The sequence below is a fragment of the Lutra lutra genome, chromosome X (assembly GCF_902655055.1).
Source record: "Lutra lutra chromosome X, mLutLut1.2, whole genome shotgun sequence".
Classification (NCBI taxonomy): domain Eukaryota; kingdom Metazoa; phylum Chordata; class Mammalia; order Carnivora; family Mustelidae; genus Lutra; species Lutra lutra.
Window position 1 is genome coordinate 81,754,285 of NC_062296.1, and position 24,415 is coordinate 81,778,699.

At 43.5% G+C, this 24,415-nt stretch overlaps 1 protein-coding gene across 3 annotated transcripts in view; it reads right to left on the minus strand.

Moving 5' to 3' along the window:
• The window catches only part of PHEX (phosphate regulating endopeptidase X-linked), a 213,444-nt gene that overhangs the window by 96,297 nt on the left and 92,732 nt on the right, over window positions 1-24,415 (minus strand). For all 3 annotated transcript variants that reach the window (XM_047716507.1, XM_047716508.1, XM_047716509.1), the window contains one exon: window positions 11,443-11,544. In XM_047716507.1, the coding sequence (XP_047572463.1) occupies window positions 11,443-11,544 (102 nt within the window). The remainder of the gene's footprint in view (window positions 1-11,442; window positions 11,545-24,415) is intronic.

Consider the following 24,415-nt stretch of genomic DNA (forward strand, 5'->3'; position numbering starts at 1 on the left):
ACCGCCCCCCCCCCCCCACGGCTTCCTGCCAGAAGAACATCGAACCTGAATCTTCTCAAACTTCTAGATTCCAATAACAGGAAATGGAAAGGACAGAAGAACGCGTTGAAAGGAAACACCAGGATACAGCCAAATCAAGACTGCTAAAAACTCGACCAGACCAATGATACAATTTTTTCAAGAAATATATAATTCACAGATAAAACAGGAGTGGGAGCTTGTAACATTTTTGAAGCCTTAAAAGACGGACCTATGAACTGCAATACGTGTACTCCATCTGGATCGTGATGTGAATCAATGTTTAAAAAAAAAGAAACATTTTTTAGATAATTACAGAAAACTGTATACAGGCTACCAATGAACAAGATATTGTTAATAAATATTGTTGGGTATGTTCACAGTTCTGCACTTAGTTAAAAATACTCATCTGGGGGAGACACGTAATGAAATTTTTTTTAGTAAAATGTCAGGGATTAGCTTTTGAATTCTCAAGCATAAAAACAGGCGGGATGGGGAGTGTATGATGTCAGAATGGCAAACACTGGTGAGACTGGTGGGGGTGGCTGAGGAGGACCTGGGGATTTGTTAGGTACACTCTGGGGCACATCAAAAAATTTAATAAAACATTTAAAATTTTTGAACTGAGTCAAAGTCACTAAAAGTCCACTCTGTACCTCCGTGCCAAAGAAAGCAACTGAACTGGCATCAGCTTTTCTTTCATAACTTTAAGAGACTGTAATGGCACATCGCATTATTTGGTGAGGAGGGAATAAAAGGCAACTTGGGGGGAGAAAACGAAAACGTTATCTTACTAACACCGAGCATCTGTTCTCTGCCAGCCACTGTGCATACCTTACTTATCGAATCCTCCCAAGCACTCTGTGAAAATGGTAGTATATTTGTTCTCATTTCACAGGTGAAGAAACCGAGATCCTCAAAAGATGTGCATCTCGTCTATGTGTTTGCCAGAGCCGTGATCCTTGCTAAGGTCTGCCCAGTGGCCACAGAAGGGAGTGCCAGACTATGTCAGGTTCTAAGCTTCTAATAATCAACCAGCCAGCCATAGTTCTTCCCTTACAGGGGTCACTTCCGCTCAATAAATCTCTATTCTGGGGTAAAGTTTTCTAGTTATGAATAAACAGTATGATGCTATTTCAAAAGCTCAGAGAAGACGTGAAAGACTTCACTATCGGAAATGTTTTTTAAGAAGCCTATTCTGTAACTCTCTTTCCAAGACTAAAAATGAGGAAATGGATTAAAAAGGATGAACTTTACAACACGGGTGAACCTATAAACATTATGTTGAGTGCAAGAAGCCAGACATAAGAGGTCGCATTTTCTATGATTCCGTGGATATGAAATATACAGAACAGGTGAATCCACAGAGTGAAAGCAGAATGGTGGCTGTCTAGGGCCGGGGGAAAAGCAACAGTGAGGAGGGACTGCTAATAGGTATGAAGTTTTCTTTTGGGGTGACAGAAATCTTTGGGGACTGGATGGCAGTGACGGTTGCACAGCACTGTGTGAGTACTAAAAGCCACTGAACTGTAGACTTTAAAATGGTTACTTTTATGTTATGTGAATTTTACTTCAATTTTTTAAAAAAATAAGAAAAAGAAGTATGAGAAGCTAGGGGAGGAAAGGACTATGAAAAAGAAATGATAAAGATTTAAAAGTTGTTGGAAGACAGACTCAACAGGATTTGAGTCTTTCCAGTTGGCTGGGAGGGAAGACTGAGATTTCTGGTTTGGGAGTCTGAAGAGCTGGCTGTACCCCCACGGAATGATGTAATGTGTACTGAGGATAACATGGGATCTTAGAAAGAATGGGAGGAGCCCAGTGAATGTTCAATATCATCAGGATTCTCTCTCTCCTCTCTTTTTTTTTTTTTTTTCAAATAACACTAGAGGGGCGCCCGGGTGGCTCAGTTGGTTGAGCATCTGACTTTGGTTCCAGTCCTGATCTCGGGGTCCTGGGATCAAGCCCTGTGTGTCAGTGAGGAGTCTGCTTCTCCCTCTCCCTCTGCTGCTCCCCCTGCTCATGCACTCTTTCTCTCTCCCTCTATCTCTCTCCCTCTCTCTCTAATAAGTAAATAATCTTTTTTTTAAAAGGACACTAGTAAAGCAAGGAATATCCAAATGCAATGTAACTGGGTTCTATCAAGTCACTGCTAAATCTGAGCAGGCAGAAAGGAGGAAGTCGATGAGAGTTCCAGGGAGTTGTTCAAAGTAGAACAACTGGACTAAAAATCTACTGGTTAGTGAATTACTTAGCTCCTAGCAAAAGACCTGCCACAGAGCAGATTCTCCATGAATCTACAGATCAGTCTAGAAGGAGTCTCCAAGGGATAAGCAAACATGTCGATTCCACCTCCATTTCGTAAGCATCCTCACTGATAATGCAGAAAAACAATCCAAATCAAAAAACAGATTTCTCACATTATGAATGATTTACAAGTGGAGACAGTAGTTGACACACTAACAGACCCGAGATTTTTAATGGCTTTTTAAGATCCCATTCTAAGCAATTCGTTTGGAAGTTGGCAAAAGATTTACTTATGCACAAAATGTTTATCATAAGAATATCATTAACAGCACAACCTAACTACCCAACTATGGAGAACTTATAAGTCATTTCGTATACAGCCAATGGACAAAATAGTCAATAACAGTGAAAACTCTTATAAAGACAATGTAATAATAGAATATTTATGATATAAGGGAGAAAAAAATCAAATTCATATATATATATATGTATGTATATATATATATACATACATATATATATATGGCATTATTCAAATCTATGGACAGGGAAAAAGCCAAAGAAAGTAGTAACATCAAGATGTTTGTGGTGGTTATGTTTGGATGATGGAACTAGCAATAATTTTTTTCTTTCTCCTTTTGCACTTTACTTCCAAGTTTTTCTTCAATGAGCAGATTTTTATAACAAAAATAAATATAGAGAAGGTCCAGAAATATGTATGTATATATATATATATATTTATATATATGTATGTATATATTCATATATACACACACATATATATAAATATATATATATATATATTTTAAAGCTGAGCGATGAACCAAAGGTAAATGGATTTAAGTAAGAATAAACATGAAGTTCTAGGATGAGGGTTTAAAAAAAGAAAAAAAAAAAGCCAAGTTTAGGGCTGGAGAACAGGGCTTAACAACAGTTTCTGGGGGGATAAAAAAAGACCTGGGAATTAACTGACTGCAAATTTGTTATGAGCGCACAGTGACATGGCTAAGGGGAAAAGACAGCCATAATATAAACTTTGGATTTTTTAATATAATTTGTATGCAAAACAAAGGCAGTAATAATATTCCCATTGTGCTGTGTGAGTTAGACTGTATCTAGAATATTGTGTTCGGCTCTGAACCTGAGTTTTAAAAAAAGATGTTGAAACCTGGACAGCAGCCAGCAGGACGAAGCATGAGAACCATAGCACGAAGCAGTGATTCCCACACTGGCTGCATCAGAATCACCTGGAGGGCTTACTCAAATGCAGATTCGTGGGCCACCTCCCAGGGCTTCTGAGTCTACAGAACTGGAGTAGGACCAAGAATCTGCATTTCTAGCTACTTCCTAGGTGGTGCTGATGCTGCTGGTCTGTGGCCCACACTTGGAGAGATCCCCCAGCAAGTGTGGTTAAAAGCACAGGGCAGCCTGCCAAGGACACAGTCCCAGGCCTTCGGCCTGCGGGCTGTATGACCTTGGGTAAGCCGGCTGGCACTCAACATGGTTTAGGCTCCTAAAACCTGTGGAAGAGAAAACTTTGCCCCACCTCATACAGATAATAGGGTGTTAAAGCAGCTAATACCTGTGGAGCATTTAGAACATCCAGCAAATTAACATTTGTTAATTCCTGATGAACTCTAGAGACACATCATCTGAAATAGAGACACATTCAACATCTTCAGACATCAGAAGGGCTTTCCCATGGAAGACTCATTCTGCGTAGTTCCTGGGGACAGTCAGGGATTCGGGGGTTAGAATTGACCGAGAAGGAGGCTTTGGATCTCTGTCAACAAGGGTTTTTTTTTTTTCTTAAATTTTATTTGTTATAAACATATATTTTTATCCCCAGGGGTACAGGTCTGCGAATCGCCAGGTTTACACACTTCACAGCACTCACCATAGCACATACCCTCCCCAATGTCCATAACCCCACCCCCCCTCTCCCAACCCCCCTCCCCCCATCAACCTTCAGTTTGTTTTGTGAGATTAAGAGTCACTTATGGTTTGTCTCCATCCCAATGTCAACAAGGGCTTTTCAGCAGGCACAAGAGCAGTGGTGTGGACAGCCGGGCTGGGTTCTGATGCTCTAGGGTAAGGCTAAAATTGGCGTTTGATGAGCGTTAGCTTGTTCTAGTTACATGGGCTTCGGAGAAGGGAAGTGTCACCTGTGATCACCAACAGTTATCAAAGTGTTGGCGCAAGACCAACAGTGTCACTGAGAACTTACCAGAAATGCAGATTCTGGGGCCCCACCTCAGAGCTCTGGACTCAGAAACTCTGGGGTGGGGCCTGGCAATCTGCATTTTAACAAGCCCTCCAGATGGCGCTGATGCCCCTTAAGTGTGAGAAGCAATCACCTAGAGCATCACACAAAACAATACTTCCATGAGGCTCTAGAAGACCAAAACTCAATTAAACTCACTCTAATAAGGTATCAGGCATAATATGTCTTTGATAAATACATGCATCAAACTCCTCACATGAAACATTTGCTTCTGTGTTTAAAATATATAAAATATATATACTGATGGCTACCAGAGCACATGAGGGGCAGGAAGATGGGGGAAACAGGTGATGAGTATACTTCTTGTCATGAGCACCGAGCAGGGTAATAGTTTCGAGGCAACACTGTGTTCTACACCTGAAATTAATGTAACATTGTATGTTACCTACACTGGAATTAAAATCAAAAACTTAATAAAAATAATAAACCAGAAAACGTGTCAGAAAGATAATGCTCAATTTGTTCAAAACCGGAAGATCCAAACTCCACAAAGAAAAGCAGCATGCTCTCCCATCCCCCCCTCAGCAGGGGCCTGTTCACTATTAACTGCCTTTCAGCAGATGCAGTGAGGAGAAGGGCAGCGTTCTGACAAGGAGCATCGGGACACGTACGGGGTGAGACGGACCTCAGAGCGTGTGGTCTTATGTCACCTACCTTCCTAACCCAGACGAAAAGCCCGACCCAGAAACACACATGGAACCTGACTTCCCATCTCTCTCTCCTCACCAGCCAGTCTAGTCCAAAGCCTGTCCTCTGCCACTGGACAGCAGCTTAGAAGAAACAGCTGAATACACTTAGACTTTCTCATGCCGCGGGCCCTCTTCTAAGTAATTTAAGTATATTAACTCCTGCATAAACAATGAGGTAGGTACTCCTCTCCCCATTTTACAGATGTAAAAAGTGAGGGTCAGAGACATTAAGTAACTTCCAAAGGGTCATGCAGCTACAAAGGGCAGACACTGGCTCTGAGCTTAAGGAGTCTTTCTCCACAGTCTGTAGGCTTAACGTCTATGCTGTACTTCCTGTTGAGGCCAGTTAGAGGGAGGAGACACAAGTATGACAGCTACTCCCTTGGCCAGGATGTACCTGTGAGAGAAATGGAGAAACACGGGGGCAGAGAGGTGGAGCCCGAGAGTGCCAGCTAGCTCAAGACGGCAGCAGGGTGGCACGTGTGAGCCAAGGATCTACCGGAAGTGGCAAGGGATGCTGAGAGATGTTTACTTGCTGCTCTGTCAGTTCCTGTGGGTCTCTGGAGTAGAGGCAAGAACCCAGCATTCTGGAGCACATGCAAACAGCCTTGAATCTGGAACAGGGGAGGGCAGGAGACACTCTGACAGAAGTCTTGCCTTTTTTCCACAGACCAATTTAAAGAGAAAATGTGAAATGAAGCAAGAGTGAAGGTACCAAGGGGAAGTGATAGCTGGGCGCAGAGCTATTGAGATCCACAAGGAGAAGCCAGAGGAAGTCTTACCCACAGGCTACAAGGACAGAGGCAATGACAAGAAGGGCGATGCAGAGTGGGCAGTGCCCAAGTCAAGTGCCCCCACATGTGGGTTTGGGCTCCTTAGAATCTTCCTCCCCTACAGCGAAAGGCAGGAGCACTTTGTCTCTCTACTGCATTAACTAAAATTTCTCCCCATCTGTGCAGCACCCATGTTCCTGCTATCCTCTCCCAGGACAGTGAAAGCCCTTGCAGAGAAAGGAAGCCACAGATCATTTTTGAATCTACAGCTCCTGCTCCAGCACCTGGCATGTCATTGGTTCTGGAAACGTCTGTGGAACCGAACTTGCTGAAGTGCTGCTCACACAGACGAGCAGTGAAATGTGTTGTCACCTTAAGGCCAGCAAGGATGGAGAGGATGCATACCCCAGGGTCTGTGCCCTAGTCTGAGGATCCCCAAGAGGAGACCCCAAGACAAGGACTCAAGCATGAGCAGTTCACTTCACAAGTGAAAGAAACATCAAACATCTTGAGCCAGCTGACCATGAGAGCTAGTGGAGCTTACCCGGCTGGGGAAACTGCAGGAGCCCTGCTGAACACATCCCTGAGGGAGGAGGGGACATACACAGTAACTCCCATCAGTTATTGAGTGTGTTCATTCATGGGCCCTCTGTATGAGTGGCATAGAAGCTTCCAGTGGGAAGAGAAAGCTCTTGGGCAAAGTGCAGGTGCCAGCAGCTGGAAGCCAGACAGATGTGCGACAAAATGGTAACAGCAAGGCGGTGGGCCTCCCGCCACCACCCCAGAGCTCAGCAGGTCTAGGGAGACCCAGGAATTTGCATTTCTAATGCATCTCTCACCTTTCTACCAGGAAGGACAAAGGTGAATCACCAAAGACAACTTTAGACCCTATCGACCTGGAGATAGCACAGGAGTAATCTACATAACAGACTTCGCTAACTAGCCTGTGTCTACCATTAGTTTCCCGTATATTTATCTTTCCATATCTGCTGCTCTTAGAAGTCCAAAACCACTTTCCTTTGTCATTTTTCTGCAAATTTTGTCTTCTTTGTTAAGGATGCTATACAAGCCGAGGTTTCAAGCCACCTCTTTGAGTTACTCATTTTTCTGAGTTTCTCTCATGTATATATGAGATATACACATTAATGAACTTCTGGTTGGGGCGCCTGGGTGGCTCAGTGGGTTAAAGCCTCTGCCTTCGGCTCAGGTCATGATCTCAGGGTCCTGGGATCAAGCCCCGCATCAGGCTCTCTGCTCAGCAGGGAGCCTGCTTCCTCCTCTCTCTCTCTCTGCCTGCCTCTCTGCCTACTTGTGATCTCTGTCTGTCAAACAAATAAATAAAATCTTTGAGAAAAAATAAATAAATAAACTTCTGGTTGATTTTCTCTTGTTAACCTATCTTTCATCACACGGGGCCCAGTCAAGTACTTAGAGGGGCAAAAGCAATGATTCTTTTTCTTCCCAAATAGAGACAAAGCCAAAGAGGTGAAATACAATTTTGTTTGGTCCTCTGCAGGAAAACTCTTCCCACCTTGCTCAAAGCCTATGTTGCATGCCTGTGGCAATAGGACCATGTAGCACACTCCCAGGAACCATCTGTACCTGCTGTGGCCGAGGTTAAGGCCACTCACAGGATCCTGAGGATGCTGCCTTCCTAGCAGTTCCATCCAGGTCTTTCTCTCTAGGGGTGGCCAGGCAAACATAGATCCCAGAAGTAAAGAGGACAAACAAATATTTCAGGAAGGACCCAGCTTTTGGATACAGAACTGAATCTCGCAGGGGACTAGCCCAATTCAGGAAGCTGTTCCTCCTGATCTGACACAGAGCTCTCCAGCAGAATCCCCGCTCCTGCCACTAGGGCAGCCAAAGGCAGTGTTGCATCCCTTCCTGCCAGGCCTCAGAATCACTACGTAGTGACCTTGAGATCCTCCTACTCTGCTCTGGAAAAGGCAAATCTTCCAGAAGACACCCCCCCCCCAAATAATTTCTATCACCTTACGCTCATCCCCCATCTGTGATAACCAAAAATATAACGGGCTTCCTGTCCTTTGCTGCTAGTTTACAGTAAAAGCATATGCTTGCAGGAAACAGAAACAGAAACCCTGAACAAAAAGTGGTACTTATTTCACAATACTAAATTTCCAGTTGAAACCTACGCTGTCAGTTTAATGGTTTCTAAACCACTCGCGACCTCTTAGGAGATGAGAGGAGCAAGGCCAGGAGACTGAGACAACAGATTTAGCCTTCCCCAGAGCAGAGGCAACCTTGTTGATCTTTTTATGGTGATCACCCCTACTGAATAACACAACAAAATCACATCCCCACAGTTCCATCTTGAAACCAGGGTCACTGACACACAACTCAAGGTGTTAGGCCTCAAGTCCCTGCGGTATCTGGGCCTTCCACATTCAGGAGGCCCGGCACTAGAGAACACTTAGGTCAGCACCCAATACAGGAGGCACTGTCATTTGTTGCAGTCTAGAGCTTCGTGGGGGGGCAAAGAAAAGCCTCTCCCACTCGCAAATCAGAACATTTTTCCAGCTTTCCCAATGGGTTGCCAAGTGACTCAGCATTGGCCCAGTGTGGGCACCATTATTGATGAGAAATCTTCCGCCTGGGTGATATACTGCATACAACACATGCCCAAAGAACAATGCCAAGTCATACCAGGAAGAGCAGGCAAATTACTCACCTCCACTTTCAACACAGGCAAATCCTGTCTTAATGCAGAAGCTACTCAGTATCAGAAAGACAAAGCCCTAAGATTGTCAGAGACTTCCATCTGAGATTCAAGGAATCAGTAGGCAGAACCTGTCCTTTCTTGTTGACTATTAAAAGGCAATCAAATTGAGGACAGCAGAGAAAAAGGGCAAGAAAAAAAATATTTTTTTCAAAAACAACCCCAGAGCCGAAAGCTGCATAAATGCCTTCAGCTTCCTAAATTCTGTCTTTGCGAGTCTATGAGCTCCGCCCAGAGGTCATTTCCAGAACTGCGTGTTCATTTAATTCAGAAAAAGAAAATCGGCATCTTCTGGGGTCCAGGGCCTGACACGCTTTGGGAAACTGGTGAAAATTCTCAGACAACATCCCCTCTTCCTTGCCTTTTGTTAACGGAATGTCCCTGAACTCTGAAATACAGGATACTCAGGGAGCCTGGTGAGATCCAGGAGGAAAATTCCCTTTGATATTTGTACCTGTCAAGGAACTAGTTGAGTTCCTGGCAGGTTGAACTCAGCGCAAAGAAAGCAGTGTGTTCAAAGAGTACTTTTAGAAGAAAAAGTGACAGCTCTCATTGAAATAAAATATAAGACTGGAGAGCAACTCGGAGCAAACAGGAACATGTCTAATATTAGAAGAACTGAGAATAATGTGCCTTCAAGAAAGACCCATGTGCCACTTGCCTAGAAGACCCAACTGTAAGGTGCCCACCCCTTTATGCAAACTCGGACGATCTCCCCCTGAGGCGACCAGTCATACTTCCCAGAAACTGACTGCAGTCCCCAGAACGCTCCTCTGGTATCCGTCCTGTTCAGCACTTTCACACAGGCCTCATCACTCCACCCCAGCCTCCACATGGGTGACCCTCAGGCCACAAAGGGTCGGGCTAGGATCAAGAACCCCAGTGCTCTGCACTCTCCACCGTGCAGTGCAAGACACATTCTGTTCCAGATATCACAAGCTAGCCCAGCAAATCAATGAAGCCTTCAAAAAACAACAGTATGTTGGTGCCAAAAGTTTCATCTACCATCTGGAGAGTTTCTCCTCACAGCCCGCATGCTCCTGCCTTCATCAGCTTGCGCCTTCCATGACTTAAGATGGCTTTGACAGATTCTCGAGGGGAAAAACATCCAACTTTCCCTTTGTCTTCTTCCAACACCTGCCACCCCCGGCCACCCAAGTTCTTCCTTCACTACAAACAGTGAACAGCCTTTTCATGTCTATTGACAAAAATATCTATGGCAATGTTCATCCATCTCAGGAGTATTAAAGCTCTAGAAAATACCCTTGCTAAACCTCTGTACATTCTCATTTCAGTGAGGCTAAGCACTCCCAGAATGTTGCCCTCTTTGTTTTTTTGTTGTTGCTGCTATTGCTGTTGTTGTTGAATAGACTTGATTTTTTTGAGCAGTCATACGTTCACAGCAAAATTGAGAAGAAAGCACAGAGATCTCCCATAAAACCCCTGAGCCCACATGTGCATAGCCTCCCCATTAACATACTCCCCCACCAGAGAGGTGCATTTGCTACAATCAATGAACCTGCACTGGTACAGCATTACCACCGGGAATTCAAAGCTTATATTAGGATTCACTCCTGGTGCTGCACATTCTATGGGTCCAGACAAATGCACGATGACACCACGTATCCACCCCTATAGTATCAGAGAGGGTAGGTTCACTGCCCTCCCCTGTCCCCGTTTCTCGACCATAGGGCAAAATGATCTGTACTCAGCATGACTCAGTAGGACTCCAAGCAGTGTTCCCCAGCATCCCCCCCGACCCCGAGCAGTAACAATCAGCAGGGGGACTGGCTGAAGTCACAAACGTTCAAACTGCACCATCCGTCCACTAAATCAGACCTTGCTGGGGAGGGGCCCAGAGAGCCAGAGGGCATTTAGACATCCCAGAGGATTCCTATCATCAGCCAGGTTTTAAAATACCTTTCTAAAGAAGAAATGCTCCTAGTTCAGTCTCCCAGATACAGGGCAACATCCATTCAGATTGCAGGAGGGATTCCCTACCCCCTCGAGCTCCATCGGTCTGAGTCTTCATTGTTTAAGCAGCATGGCTGCCAATACTTCTGTCACTTACTCCTTCATCTTGTTACACAGGACCAGAAAATTGTACAAGGCCCACCAAGCGTCTACTTCTATTAGGCAACATTTTTGTGTTCCTACACCATGGTCTACTAGCGGTCTGTAGTTCATAAGTGTGCCATTTAGATCATTAGAGCAAAATGATGGGTTAGGAAAGTAGACCTGCTTGGTTGCAGGAAAGGATTTTCCCGAGGACATTTGCACACATCGTGCACAGAGCAGAAGGACACACAGCCAGTATGGGGTTTTCTTCTTTGGGCCTTGAGGGCTCTTCTGCCAGCTGCTGCCCATGGTTGCCCACAGCCAATGACTGTTTGTGGCAAAATTCGCTGGGCAGTGGGCCATGTGGCTCTTAGAAACAGCAATTGAGAGAGAAGGAAAGGCTGAATTACAAGGTGTTTGAAATGCAGTTCGAGAAAGAAAGAAGTCAGATCTTATTTTCTCTTACCTCCCGGTGATGAAATCTATATATTCATCCCAAAACAGACACCTGACTCTTGGGTTATTCGGAATCAAGAGCTCAGTCAATATAAAAATCAAGTACACAATACTGAGCATGAAAATCCATTACACGGAAAGTCGTATTTTTTTTTTTTTAATCAAAAGTACTCTTACCTTTTCCTTGGCTTTCCTTTTCGTCCCTGCATCCATCCACTCATTTTCTTTCTCCAGCATGTCAATAAAGGCCCAGCGAATACCCTCAACCAATTCCTCCATCTGCAAGGAAATACCCAGAGAGACAGGTCAAAACCAGGAAGATTCAGACAGGGTTTTCTGGGGCACAGGAAAGAGTTCAGTGCCAAACGTGGTGGGAAACAGGTTCCTTTCAGCTTGACTCCAAGCTCTGGCAATATTTCTTTCCCCAGGAAAATGCTTTTTTTCCCCATCACTAGAAGATAATTAATCATTCCTTTGCAGAGAACAATTGGATGGTCTAGTTGTAAAAGGATTATATGTGGAAAGGAATCCACCATAGGTTATAACTGACCTTTCTCCATCTACTAAATTAAGCCATCCTTACCAAGGTGGCAACTAATTTCAATAGTTAAGGCTTTGGGAGAGATGTGCGAAGGCACGGGCTGTGTGTTTCAAGTGGGAATTCCAGAAGCAAGTGAGTGAACAGTTGAAGGAGATACTGTTAACAGGGAAACAGGCAGGGAGAGCCAGCACTCCAAGGGACTCCTTCCCAGTCTAAATCAGGCTTCTGTCAGGACCTAGTTTTCCCCAAACTGAGCGCCAGTGGTCACGCCAAATGCTTTGTTATTCTCTGTAATCCTCTTGCTCTCCTCTCTACTCCCTTGCAGCTTAAAAAAGTCTTAGGTTATTTCAGACCTAAAATGGTAGGTCCGAATGAGGCTTCTACAGGAAAGCTGTCTCCGGAAAGACCTGTTCCAAAGTGTTTCAACAGTGAGACGACATACCCACAGCGATGATATGTTTGCCCTGGCTTTTCATCCTGTGTTTATGGGCCAGCAGAGAGAAATAGGGAAGAGAGATGCTAACTCTTGCCTTCAGAGGCCCAAGTAGAGGAGTTCTGGGGAGGTCCTGCCTGTTTCTAGGGACAAATCCCCCAAAATGTCATTCTCTCACAGAGATGCTTTGATTTTCTTGATAGGATACTCAAGAAAGAATAAATACTAGGTTTGGCACCAGAATTAAATTGTTCCCTTAAGATTAGGGGGTTGAAAATCCATTTTTAGCATTAATTCTAGAAGGAAAGTTTAGATGTTTCCTTGGTTCTATAATGAATTGTCGGCACAAAGCTCAAAATAATTTTTTTTCTGTTTAATAAGTTTTCAGCTATGTTTTCAGTTCAATAACAGTTGTAAGGGAACCAGAACTGTAAATCAGTGGGCTGGGTTCCATCGTATGTAAATAAGAACAAACAGCAGATGGAAGGGGGTGGGGGGAACTTCACAGCTATTTTTTTCCAACTTAGTAAAAACATTAAGGGAACTCTCAACTTCAGTTTGGGGCATGACTGAAAATACACAATGATAGAAGAGTTGTGGCCCTTTAAAATCATAAAGCCAATGGTTCTCAAGCCTGGTGACACACTATCTCTGAGGGGAGCTTTCAACAATCCTGAAGGCGACAAGGCGGGAGGCTAATGTCAGGGTTCCAGGGTGCAGCCTGGGCTGGGAGGTCAAAACGCCCCCCCCACCGCCGCCAGGTGATTCTACTGCGTAGCCAGGGTGTGACCTCACTGGTCCGGGGAAGCCACTTATTTTACAGATAAAGAAACAAAGAGTCAAGAGAGTCCATGATCTGTTCCAGCTCTTGCAGCCAGGAAGGGTCAGAGCCAAGATTCAACCACGGAGCTGAATGACAGTTGTGAGCTCAGAACTTCCCGGACCAACAGAGCTGTGCCTCATACATGAGAGGGAAATGCCAGGGAAGTAAAAGGGAACTGACTGAGAGATGTACAAGCCACAATTTCAAACAAAGCCCGCACAAGGAGGATGTTAGAACGACAAGGAAATCTCCAGTGTCTAGAATTTTTGCCTGTTCAGTCATCAGCACCCTTCAGTCTTTGTGACCTCATCGCACGGCAGCCCCCATCAGCCTGCCCATGACCTTCCCATAAAAACTGAAACAGTATCTTCCCAAGTTAACTAAGGAGTGGGCAGCCAGGGTGGGAAAAAGTGGGTAAATTAATTTGAGAGAGACTCAGTGACCAAATCAATGGAAGCAGGTAATTAACTTTATGTGAGGAGGTGAGCAAAGGACAGAAGGTCAGATTACTTCCCAGGCTTGAGGCATAGGCAACTAGGTGAATGCTACTGCCATTTTCTAAGACCAGGGATGCTGGAAGAGAAAGAGGGCTGGGGACAAAAGCCTCGCTTCAGTGGGATGAAGGGTGCATGGGCAATGGAGGCAGCAAGTCTGGACAACCCGGTCAAGGAGTCTGTCTACTCTCAGAGGACAAGAATCCCTGGCCCCTTCGAGGGTCCTTCTAGCTGGACTAAGAATCAAACTGACATGAGACAGGTTAATAGGAGAAAATCAAATTTAATAGAGTATATAAGGGGAATCCCCATAGATGTGGAAATTCCACAGACAGGCAAGATGAGATACACACGTCATTCTGAACTAAGGACAAAGGGGTCGGGGTTCTGGGACTTCAGAGGAAAGGGAGGCACTTCACAGGGCAATAAAAAGAGCAAGTGTTTGGTAATTAGATGTTTGTCCTGCCACACAGATGGGTCATTCAAATAAAATCTATCTCTGCTAATAACCCTGACTCTGGGAAAGACTCCCATTTAGATTCTTCTCTATGGTTAAGGGAAGGGCAAAAGCTTCCCTTGAGCCCATACGGTCTCAAGTACCTTCAGCTCAGACGAATCTCCATGCCAAAGCAGCCCATCTTGGGGCAGCCTGTCCTGGGTTTCTACACTACGAAAGACAGAAAGCAAAGATAAGGCAGAGGGAGATGTAGGGTTAAGAGAGGAGACGGTGGGGGGGGGGGGGGCGCCTGGGTGGCTCAGTGGGTTAAAGCCTCTGCCTTCGGCTCAGGTCATGATCTCAGGGTCCTGGGATCGAGCCCCGCATCGGGCTCTCTGCTCAGCGGGGAGCCTGCTTCCTCCTCTCTCTCTGCCTGCTTCTCCGCCTACTTGTGATCTCCATCTGTCAAATAAATAAATAAAATCTTAAAAAAAAAAAGAGAGCGAGGAGACGGAGGGTTTGGGGTTTGTTGCTGCTGCTGCTGTTGTGTTGTTGACCATGTGAGACATCTAACCGTGTTTAAGCGTCACTGGAAACTCAACAATGAGAAAACAACCAAAGTGATTTTAAAATGAGCCAAAGACATAAGTCAATCAGAGAAAGACAACCATCATATGGTTTCACTCATATGAGGACTATAAAAACAGTGCAGAGGATCACAAGGGAAGGGAGGGAAAATGGAATGAGATGTCATCAGAGAGGGAGACAAACCATGAGACTCTTAATTATGGGAAACAAACTGAGGGTTGTGGAAGGGGAGGTGGGTGGGGGGATGGGGTAACTGGGGGATGGGCATTAAGGAGGGCATGTGATGTGCGACTGGGTGTTGTACACAACTGACGAACTATTGAACACTACATCTGAAAATAATGATGTACTGTGTGGACTAACTGAATTTAAATTTAAAAATAAAGAATAAACCTAAAACGAGCCAAAGACATTAACAGTCACCTCCCTAAAGAAGACATACACATGACAAGCATAGGAAACGGTGCTTCCCATGATTGGTCATCAGAAAAATGCCAACTGAAACAATGAGATACCGCTACCCACCTATTAGAATGACCCAAACCCACAACACTAACACCGCAAAATGCTGGTGAGGCTGTGTAGCAACAGGAACCCTCATTCACAGCTGGTGGGAGTGCGAAATAGCAGAGTCCCCCTGGAGAGCAGTTTGGCAATTTCTTAGAAAACTAAACATAATCTTGCCACAGGAACCAGCGACCATGCTCTTGGTTATTTACCCTAAGTAAAGGAACTTACACCAACACAAACCCGGCCAAGGATGTTTAAAGAAGCTTTATTCATAATTGTCACATCTTGGAAGACCCCAAGATGTGCTTCAGGAGGTGAGTGGACAAACAAACTGTGGTACTTCCAGACAACGGAATATTATTCGGCCCTGAAAAGAAATGAGCTAGCAAGCCACGAGAAGACAGGAAGGAACCTTAAGTACCTATCACTACGGGAAAGAATCCAACCTGAAAAGGCTACATACTGTATGTTTCCAACAACAGAACATAGTGAAAAAGGCGAAACTACGGAGACAGTGTAAAGATTGGGTTGCCAGGGGGTGAAGAGAGAGCAATGACCAGACAGAGCACAGAGGATTTTTAAGGCAGTGAAACTACACTGTATGACAGCATAATGATGGATACAGGTCACTATGTTTTTGTTTTGTTTTTTCCCAAACCCACAGAACGTATGACACCAAGAGTGAACCTTAAACTGTGGGACTTTGAGTGATGTGTGTCAATGTACGTTTGCCATTGGTTAAAAAAAAAATGTACCATTCCAGGGAACAATGTTGGTAACGGGGGAGATTCTGTATGTGTGGGCTCAGGGGGTTCATGAGAAATGTCTGCATCTTCCTCTCAGTTTTGTTATAATCATAAAACTGCTGTAAGATAATTTAAGTCTTTTTAAAAATTACCCAAAAAAGTACTGACAGAAAGGATTCAGTGAAGAGGAAGAGACTGAACACACAGGAGCTGGGCCCTGAGAGGACCCAGAGAGTACATGAGGCAGGATTATGAGAGGAGGGTAAAATGATGGACAGGAATGCAGAAGAATCTTTAGATTGGATGGTGGAAGGCTGACAGTCTTCACGCAATGGTGTCTTTTCCCCATGAAATAAGAGCAAGATCTTCGGCTAAAAGGGTGTTTCTTGAAAAAAAAAAAAATCAATTTCTTCACATTCAGCTGTGTGCATCCTGGCAAAGTGAACATACTGGTAGGAAGAGAGGTATTTACAGATGAGAACAAAGACGGCAATGAAAGAGTTGCTCTCAGCACCCTGGCCAACATGTGGTGATAACCGAAAGCACCTAAAGAAAACATAAAAAGCTGAACATGTCCAAGGAAAATACCTGGAGTAAGGATTATGAAAACTAATCTGTTTCACTATGGTTTAGAATAAATGACTTAATCAAATAGAACAAAATAAACACTACCCAAGCCAAAGAGATCTTTGGCAAATACATGTATTTTGGAATTTCTGGACTTCTACAGAGTATCGTAAGTTCGTTTCACCCCTATTTGCTTTGGGGCACGCTTTGCTCCTATTTGCTTCGGGGCACTTTTATGAAGTATGTACCTATTATTAAACCGAGGCTAGGGCACCTGGGTAGCTCAGCCCATTAAGTAAGTGGCTGACTCTTGATTTCAGGTCAGGTCATGATCTCGGGGTCATGATCAAGCCCTGCTTCAGGCTCCCAGGTTCAGCGCGAGAGTCAGCTTAAGATTCTCTCTCCCTCTGTCCCTCCCCCCATTCCTAAAAAAAAAAAATAAACTAAAATAATATAAAATGATGCTGAGTGCTTCCAGATACTGCTCTCTAAGCACCTTGGTTTTGTAGGTCCCTCCCTTGCCATCCCTGGGCATTACAATGGCTCTCAAAATCACTAACATTTTAAACATTTTCCATGGACGCCTAAAGCTCTCAGTATCTACCCTGCTGATTTGCATTTCAAGTGGAAATCTCTATAAGACCTGTAGGGGCCAAAGACAGGCTGCTCTAAAATGTGCCAGTTTAACATACTGACATTTTAAATAAAAGTTACAATGGGGCATTGGGGTGGTTCAGTCAGTTAACCATTTGCCTTCAGCTTGGATGATGATCCCAGGGTCCTGGGATCAAGTCCCTCGTTGGGCTCCCTACTCTGCAGGGACTCTGCTTCCCCCTCTCCCTCTGCCCCTCTCCCCTGCTTGTGCACACACATAATCTCTCTGTGTCAAATAAATAAAATCCTTTTTAAAAAGTTACAAAAGAGCCTCCTCCATCTCCCTGAAGGCAGGAAATATATCTCCCACGTGAAAAGTGCCACCCCTATACCAGGAGGTAAAGAGACATCCTTATCACTGGAGATGGGAAATTTAGAGCCAAGAAGGCTGTATAAACAATGCTTGTTACTTTTTACTAATTTACTACCCCAGCCCAAATTCTGTCTAGAATTTCTTACTGTTGAAGCTCCCAAAGTTAAGTCTCCCTTGTCCTGTCAATTCCTCACAGATCTATCGTCTCCTTGTCTAAAAAGTATGAAAACTCACTGTTCATTTCTTTACATCCCAATTTCCTTAGAGAGCCTTGGTGCACATGTAATAAAACTTGGGATTGTTCTTCTGTTAATCTGACTCATTTAAATTTCATTCCTAGTCCAGCTAGAAGACCTTGAAGGACAGAGAAAGACAATTTCCTTCCTTTCAAGGGCAAAAAGATTTCGGCCTATTGCCAAGACACAGAATGACGAACAGCTGACTGTTGGTTGACTCAGGTAGCTTCCTTCTTCAGATTCCTTTCCTTCTCTCCCCTCTCCCCTCCCCCCACCACCACAGTCTTTCCTAAATCTCTACCTTGGTAACTCAGTCTCTCTATGGCCCTCTCACAGATGTCAAAACCCAAGCCATCACTTCCCTCTTTGCTTTCCTGTGAGCCTCATCTGGCCTCAGCCCTAGTCCTCTCAGGTGCCATAATCCCCCCACCCATGACAGCTCTCCTTCCCCCATCCCCCCACCCCCATCCCAGACTCCACTGCAGGGTTTGTTTTTTTTTACAGACTTTACAGATTTATTGTGTAACATTTTCTGTGAAACAGTGCTGAGCCACCCCAGCAGAGTTCTAGAACAAGTGAAATCTTTTATAGTGATTAATGTCATTGGTTGTCATGTCAATGCAAATAAAAGAAATAATGAGCTTAGCATGTCGGAACTAGGAAATCACTCAGCACTTCTGATTTTTATCTTTAGACTTCTCTACAGCATCACATAATAACATTGCCTTCAGTTAAGCCATGTTCCCTGCGGCACAAAAGCCTGCTAGAGTTTCAAAATAAGAAAAGAGAAAGAGTATTTCTTCACCAAACCTTGACCTAACGACCCCACCAGGCAACATGGAACATTAATAGAAATCACTTAAGGTGGAAATCCTAAATTGAAGTTTCCCACGGAAAAAAAATTTTTTAGACATAAAAATAAAAACACACTGAAATTAACTCAATTGTTTTTATGGTAAAGTATGCCCCATTGAGAAGAAGGGCCTCTAGGCAAAACAGCATTTTCCTAAGCATCTATTTATTTCAGATCTCAGGGATCCACACTGAAAATACAGTTCATGGGGGGGGCGCCTGAGTGGCTCAGTTGGTTGAGCATCTGACTCATGATTTCAGCTCCGGTCATGATCTCGGGGTGGTGAGACTGAGCCCTGCACTGGTTTCTGCGCTCTGTCTACTTGACATTCTTTCCCTCTGCCCCTCCCTTAGCACTCATGCATGTGCACGCTTGCTCTTTATAATAAATAAACAAAATCTTTTTTAAAAATAAAAGAAAATAAACTTCATTCAGTTGGTCTATGAGCAGCTGTTTGTTCTTTGGTTCTGCGGGCGCCTGGGTGGCTCAGTGGGTTGGGCGACTGCCTTCAGCTCAGGTCATGATCCTGGAGTCCCGGGATCAAGTCCCACATCGGGCTCCCAGCTCCATGGGGAGTCTGCTTCTCCCTCTGACCTTCTTCCCTCTCCTGCTCTCTCTCACTGTCTCTCTCTCAAACAAATAAATGGAATCTTTAAAAAAAAAGTTTAAAAGTGGTTCTGCGTTTCAATCTTTGCACTCCATGATCTTGCCCATAGTGTTCTAGATCAGACACTGGGGAGTTACACATGTGTATATATGCACCTGCTACCCTTCCATGGAAGATTTTCCTTGTTTTTTTTTTTAAAGATTTTATTTATTTAATTGACAGACAGAGATCACAAGTAGGCAGAGAGGCAGGCAGAGAGAGAGAGAGAGAGGAGGAAGCAGACTCCCCGCTGAGCAGAGGGCTCCACATGGGGCTCGATCCCAGGACCCTGGCTTTAACCTACTGAGCCACCCAGGCACCCCGAAGATTTTCCTTTTAACAAAAGTCTTCTACCTTAGTAAAATTCAAGTTGTCTCACCTACTCCCTCTTTTGACCTCTCCTTACCATTTCCCCTGTTGGATGGACATAGAAGCTTAGTATTTTATATAAATGAGTCAAAATTTTTCTAGTAATGCACTTGAGGAAACGTATGCCACTACTGCTCCAAGAAGGAGTGAATTCATCCCACTCTCAGCTGTAGTTTCCTTCAAAGCTGTGTCTCTAGCAATAAAGAAAAAAATCCTACATGGCCAACTCAGATCCTTCCTCATACCCATGAATCCCCAAAATTTAAGCCCATACTTTCAGTCCCTTCTCAGAGTTCCTATGAGGGTTATGATCAGAGAAAAACAGGTGTGTGTTTAACTGCCATTTGCATATATTTGGTCTCCACAACAAAATCTATAAGCTTTGAAAATAGCAATCACAATTTAGATTCAATGAGGTGATGGATATGTAAACGCAGGGATCACTGGCAAACCAAACCAAATAGGCCAACTTAGCATAAACATTATTTTGAGCCAAAAACAATAAAAATCCAGCAGATTCAGGAAAAGCTCTTTACCTCCTACCTCCGGGTCAACTGCCTGATTATACCGGGTCAACTGCCTGATTATACCGAGAAGATAGCTATTCACAGAAATGCCTCTTTCCTAAGAAACTTAACTGCATAATAAAGCAACCTATATCTTCCAAACATCTTCTCTACAGTTTGTGCTAATAGTCTTTGTCCTCTTCACATCCTCAGACTCCTCCCCTCTCCTGAGCTCAGATAAGCCTCCTGGTACCTCAAGGTCTTCAGAATTTCATGGTTGTGTGGACTCCCCATTCGTACAAAACTAAATTTGACTTTCTCCTGTTAATCTCTCTCATGTCAAGTGGATTCTTAGTCCAGCTAGAAGGGCCATGAAGGGGAAAGGAAGTTCTTCCTCCCCAATGGTTGGTGTAGTCAGCAAGACAATGACTCGCTAGACACCACTCACACCAGACACAGCTACCGCAGAGAGATCCTTGCGACATCCAACAGTTAGCAGAAGGTAACATTTCTTACCATGTCGGTCTCCCAGAATCTCTCTTTGTGGAGTCTGATGGACTCCGGTATTAGGATACATTGGTCACAGAATGGGTCAGATTGACACGAGGTGATCTGCCAACCTCAAAAAAACTTCTATGCAACAGGGCACCCTGTAAAACAACACGCATCCCTCCTGGGCATTAGTGTGGCTCCAAGAGACCCGAGGCTCAGCTGAAGCTATAATGTGCGTTTAAGACAAACCTTGCTGCAGATTATGATTTTTCCTTTTGTCGTATTTTGTGTCTTAAGAGCTTGGTTTTGTGACCAGTGAGAATGTTCTCTTTGGCCTCCACCATTCAGAGAGTGCACTTACCAGGGTGCAACTTGGTGGCCAGATAGACCAGGAATCTGAGTCTCAATCTCTCTCTGTCCAGCTGTGCCCTCTCTCGGGGAAGTTTGTCATGACAGGTTCCAGCCCAGAGGAACCTCTGCTCTCTCAACCCTCATTGCTTGTGTGTGCAGGAAAGTCCCATTCCAGGAGCACCTGTCCCATGTCACTGATGAGCAGGTCTGTACCTGGAGGAGGCGTCTCATAGTTTCATGAGGACTGGAGACACTGTTTTCGCTACACCATCCTTACTGCCTATGCAAGGCACACTTTTGCTTTCTTAGATAAATTTTGGGAATAAACTTTTGGATCATGGGGACTGCTCTCTTTGGATGCCTCTTAAATCTTCATTATGCCATTAAAAGGATTATTGTGGTTTGAGTGCTATTCACAGATCCTACTGGCCAATGGCCGGATGAGGGCTCCTCCAAACTGGCTGTATTGAACAGAAAAATAAACGTTATAGAAAACTCTCAATTCTCTAAGTAAAATGGCTAGCCTTAAGGGAGACCTTGAAAAGATGAAAGAACAGTAATCAGGCTTAAGATTTAAAAATAAATGTCTACATCCAACCTAAGTTCCCCTTCTTAAAAATCTAGCCTCATCTGCCTGTTGTAACCTCCCTTTCCCTACAAGATTAACAGGGAGCATTCCAGCCTAATCTCTAGGCTCAAAGTACACAGGTTGCTGGTGTAAATGCTAAAAGCCAAGAAATGAGCTTAACGAAAGCCTCTGAGACTGGCAATAAGGCTTTGCTCCTACCTTCCAGGGCTCTGCAATCAGGCTCTGCCAGCTTCGGGCATTCCCATGCAAGGTCCTTTGCTGGTGTATCCTAGACATGCCCCCCCCCAACCCCAAAGAATTCATGTCCCTGGACAGCAGCAGAGCTTTTCAATTATAAAGTCCTTTTACCTCTGCTTTCAGAAGATGCTACCAAATTTAGAAAGGAATTAGAAAGACTAATGACTATTCACAACCCTTCACAGAGGAAGCAAGACCAACCTTTAACCCACCCCCTCCTACAAACAATCTGAGAAAGGCCAATATTCATAGGTCGAGGTTGAACTGTGTACCTGGAAAGAAGGCTTTTGTTAAAATGCTTTATACAGACTTGACAAAGACATAAATCCCCCAATTCTCATTTTAAAAAAGATTTATTTATTTGAAAAAGAACGAGAGGGAAAAAAATGCGCATGGGGGCGGCGAGGGCAGAAGAAGAGGGAAAAAATCCTCAAGGAGACTCCCTGCTGAGCGCAGAGCCCCCACAGCACAGGGCTCGCTGGATCCCACACCCCTGAGATCATGACCTGAGCCAAAACCAAGAGTCAGAAGCTTAACCAAATGAGCCGCCCAGGTGCCTCTCTTGATTCCCATTTTAGTTAAAAATTTCCTTAATATAAAAAAGCAAATTTAGTTTTAAAAAATGGACCCGTCCCTTGATTTCCAGGCTATGATCCAATTCTTTGGGGGAGTAGAAAGAACTACACAACTAGAAATGCAAGTCTGGAAACAAGTCCAAGCCCACCCAGCTTTACCACTCCCCAAAACTCCCCTATTCTTCTCAAAATAGCTGTAGATATTATAAAAGATCAGGATATTGGAACAAAATGGTCCTGTACTTTTTTTAAGGGCAAATTTTAAATAGCAGTTACTCTGAAAACTAGAGAAAAAAGAATTTGCATTCTTTTTTTGTCCCTTGAAATTATAAAACTTATCATGTCTTTGAAATGTAAACACACCCCATAATCACCTGAGACTAAAGAAAAAAATGGGTAAGAGGTCTTTTTAAAATACAAAGTGCAAAAAATAAATAAAATAAAATAAAATAAAATACAAAGTGCTGGAAGGATTCTTGTGGCCAGATTCTAGCACCCCTGATAACAAGCAGACACGTTCCAAATCTCCACCCTGGAGAAAACTTAGAGACTTTCTGTGTACCTTTATGATGTAAATTATACCTCCATTGTCTCTACTTGTAAGAGCCATTCCTTGAAATACGAACTTTAGGAAGAGTTTTTCATCAGAAAAAAAAAAAAAGAGAGAGGGAGATATCTGGAAATTGGGCTTTCAATGTTCTTTCTGATGAGGGAGCAGAAGGCTCACTGAAGCAAAGCCCAAGCTGACCTCCTGCAACCTCTCCCACCCCCACTCCTGGGTGGGACACGTGGGACATTATTCCAGGAATCTCCCAACTATCTTAATATTAGTGCCTTGCTAGAGGGGAAAACAACCTTAACTTGACAATGGCAAAGCCTCCATTATCTTGTAGGGCCACTTTAGCATATGAAAGTTCTTTTGAAACCTCTCTTTTCCTTAAATCCCCCCAAAACTGGGTATATAAGGAGCCACTCCTCAAGACCCCAGCACAGCAGCTCTGTCCGCCATGGCCCTGTCCTCATGCTTTACTAAAACCACCATTTTGCACCAAAGACGTCTCAAGAATCCTTTCTTGGTCCTCAGCTCCAGACCTCACCCCTCCAAACTTCACCTATATTCCAAAACCACATCATCTACAAAAGTATCAGTAAAAAAAAAAAAAAAAAAAAAAACAGAAGATTTTTTGTTTGCATCTTGTCTGCGTATGTGTGCCCACATATGTTGTTAATGCAAGACAGTCTCTCTACTTCTGGATGATTTTGCTAAAATTAACTTGTAAGAAAACTCTATGTAGTTGGTTTGAAGGCAAGCATTTATAAGGCTGGGCATCTAACACTCAGAAAGACAGAAACTAACCCAAATGTTTTTCAAGTTCATGTGATGGGGGAAAATATTCAGTATTAAAGCTTATTTAAGATTGCTGGTTTAATTAAATGGACATATCTTCAGAGTTACCAGCATAAAATAGAAAACTCATCCTGCCCATGTTTACTAAAAGTTGAACAATTTCATGTTTTCCCATTTACAACACTTACCAGGAAAAAAAATATAATGGTTGACTTTGTCTAATACCTCATGAAGTTTGTTGGGTAATCTAAACAGAATTGTTCAGAACAACTCAATTAAATTGATGTAAATAAGACAAAAAGATTTGTAGACATATTTTTAAATAGCTTCCAAAAGCTACCGAAAGCTTTGGCAACCTGAAATTTTAAAGTTTTGGCAACTTAAGTAATAAGTTAAATTCATTTAACATCTAAATCATTTTCAAATAATATAAAATAGTGAAGCCTTAACTACTAAACCTAGGGTTATCTAACTTTTGTCTTATGACAGAGAAACTAAAGATAAATTTGGGTTTGTTAGTAAACGTGTTTTGTGCCTTATTGAAAGACAATGCTATAAAGAAGTGCATGTTCCTAGAAATTGTAAAATTTATTCATAAATTTGTCGATCTAAAGACTACCAGTATAACAGTTCACAATTGCTTACTACTTAGTTTTCACTAGAAATTAAGACTTCTAAGAATTTCTATGAATTCTAATAAATATAACTACTGGAGATAATAAGGGGCACAACTCTGTATACAAGGAAAATAAAATGTGTGTTTTTGGTAAGAAGTAGTATAAGGAAACAGAAATAAATTTTTGTTGAGGGGAAAAAAATAATTTTGTCCTAAAGTGAGGCTGG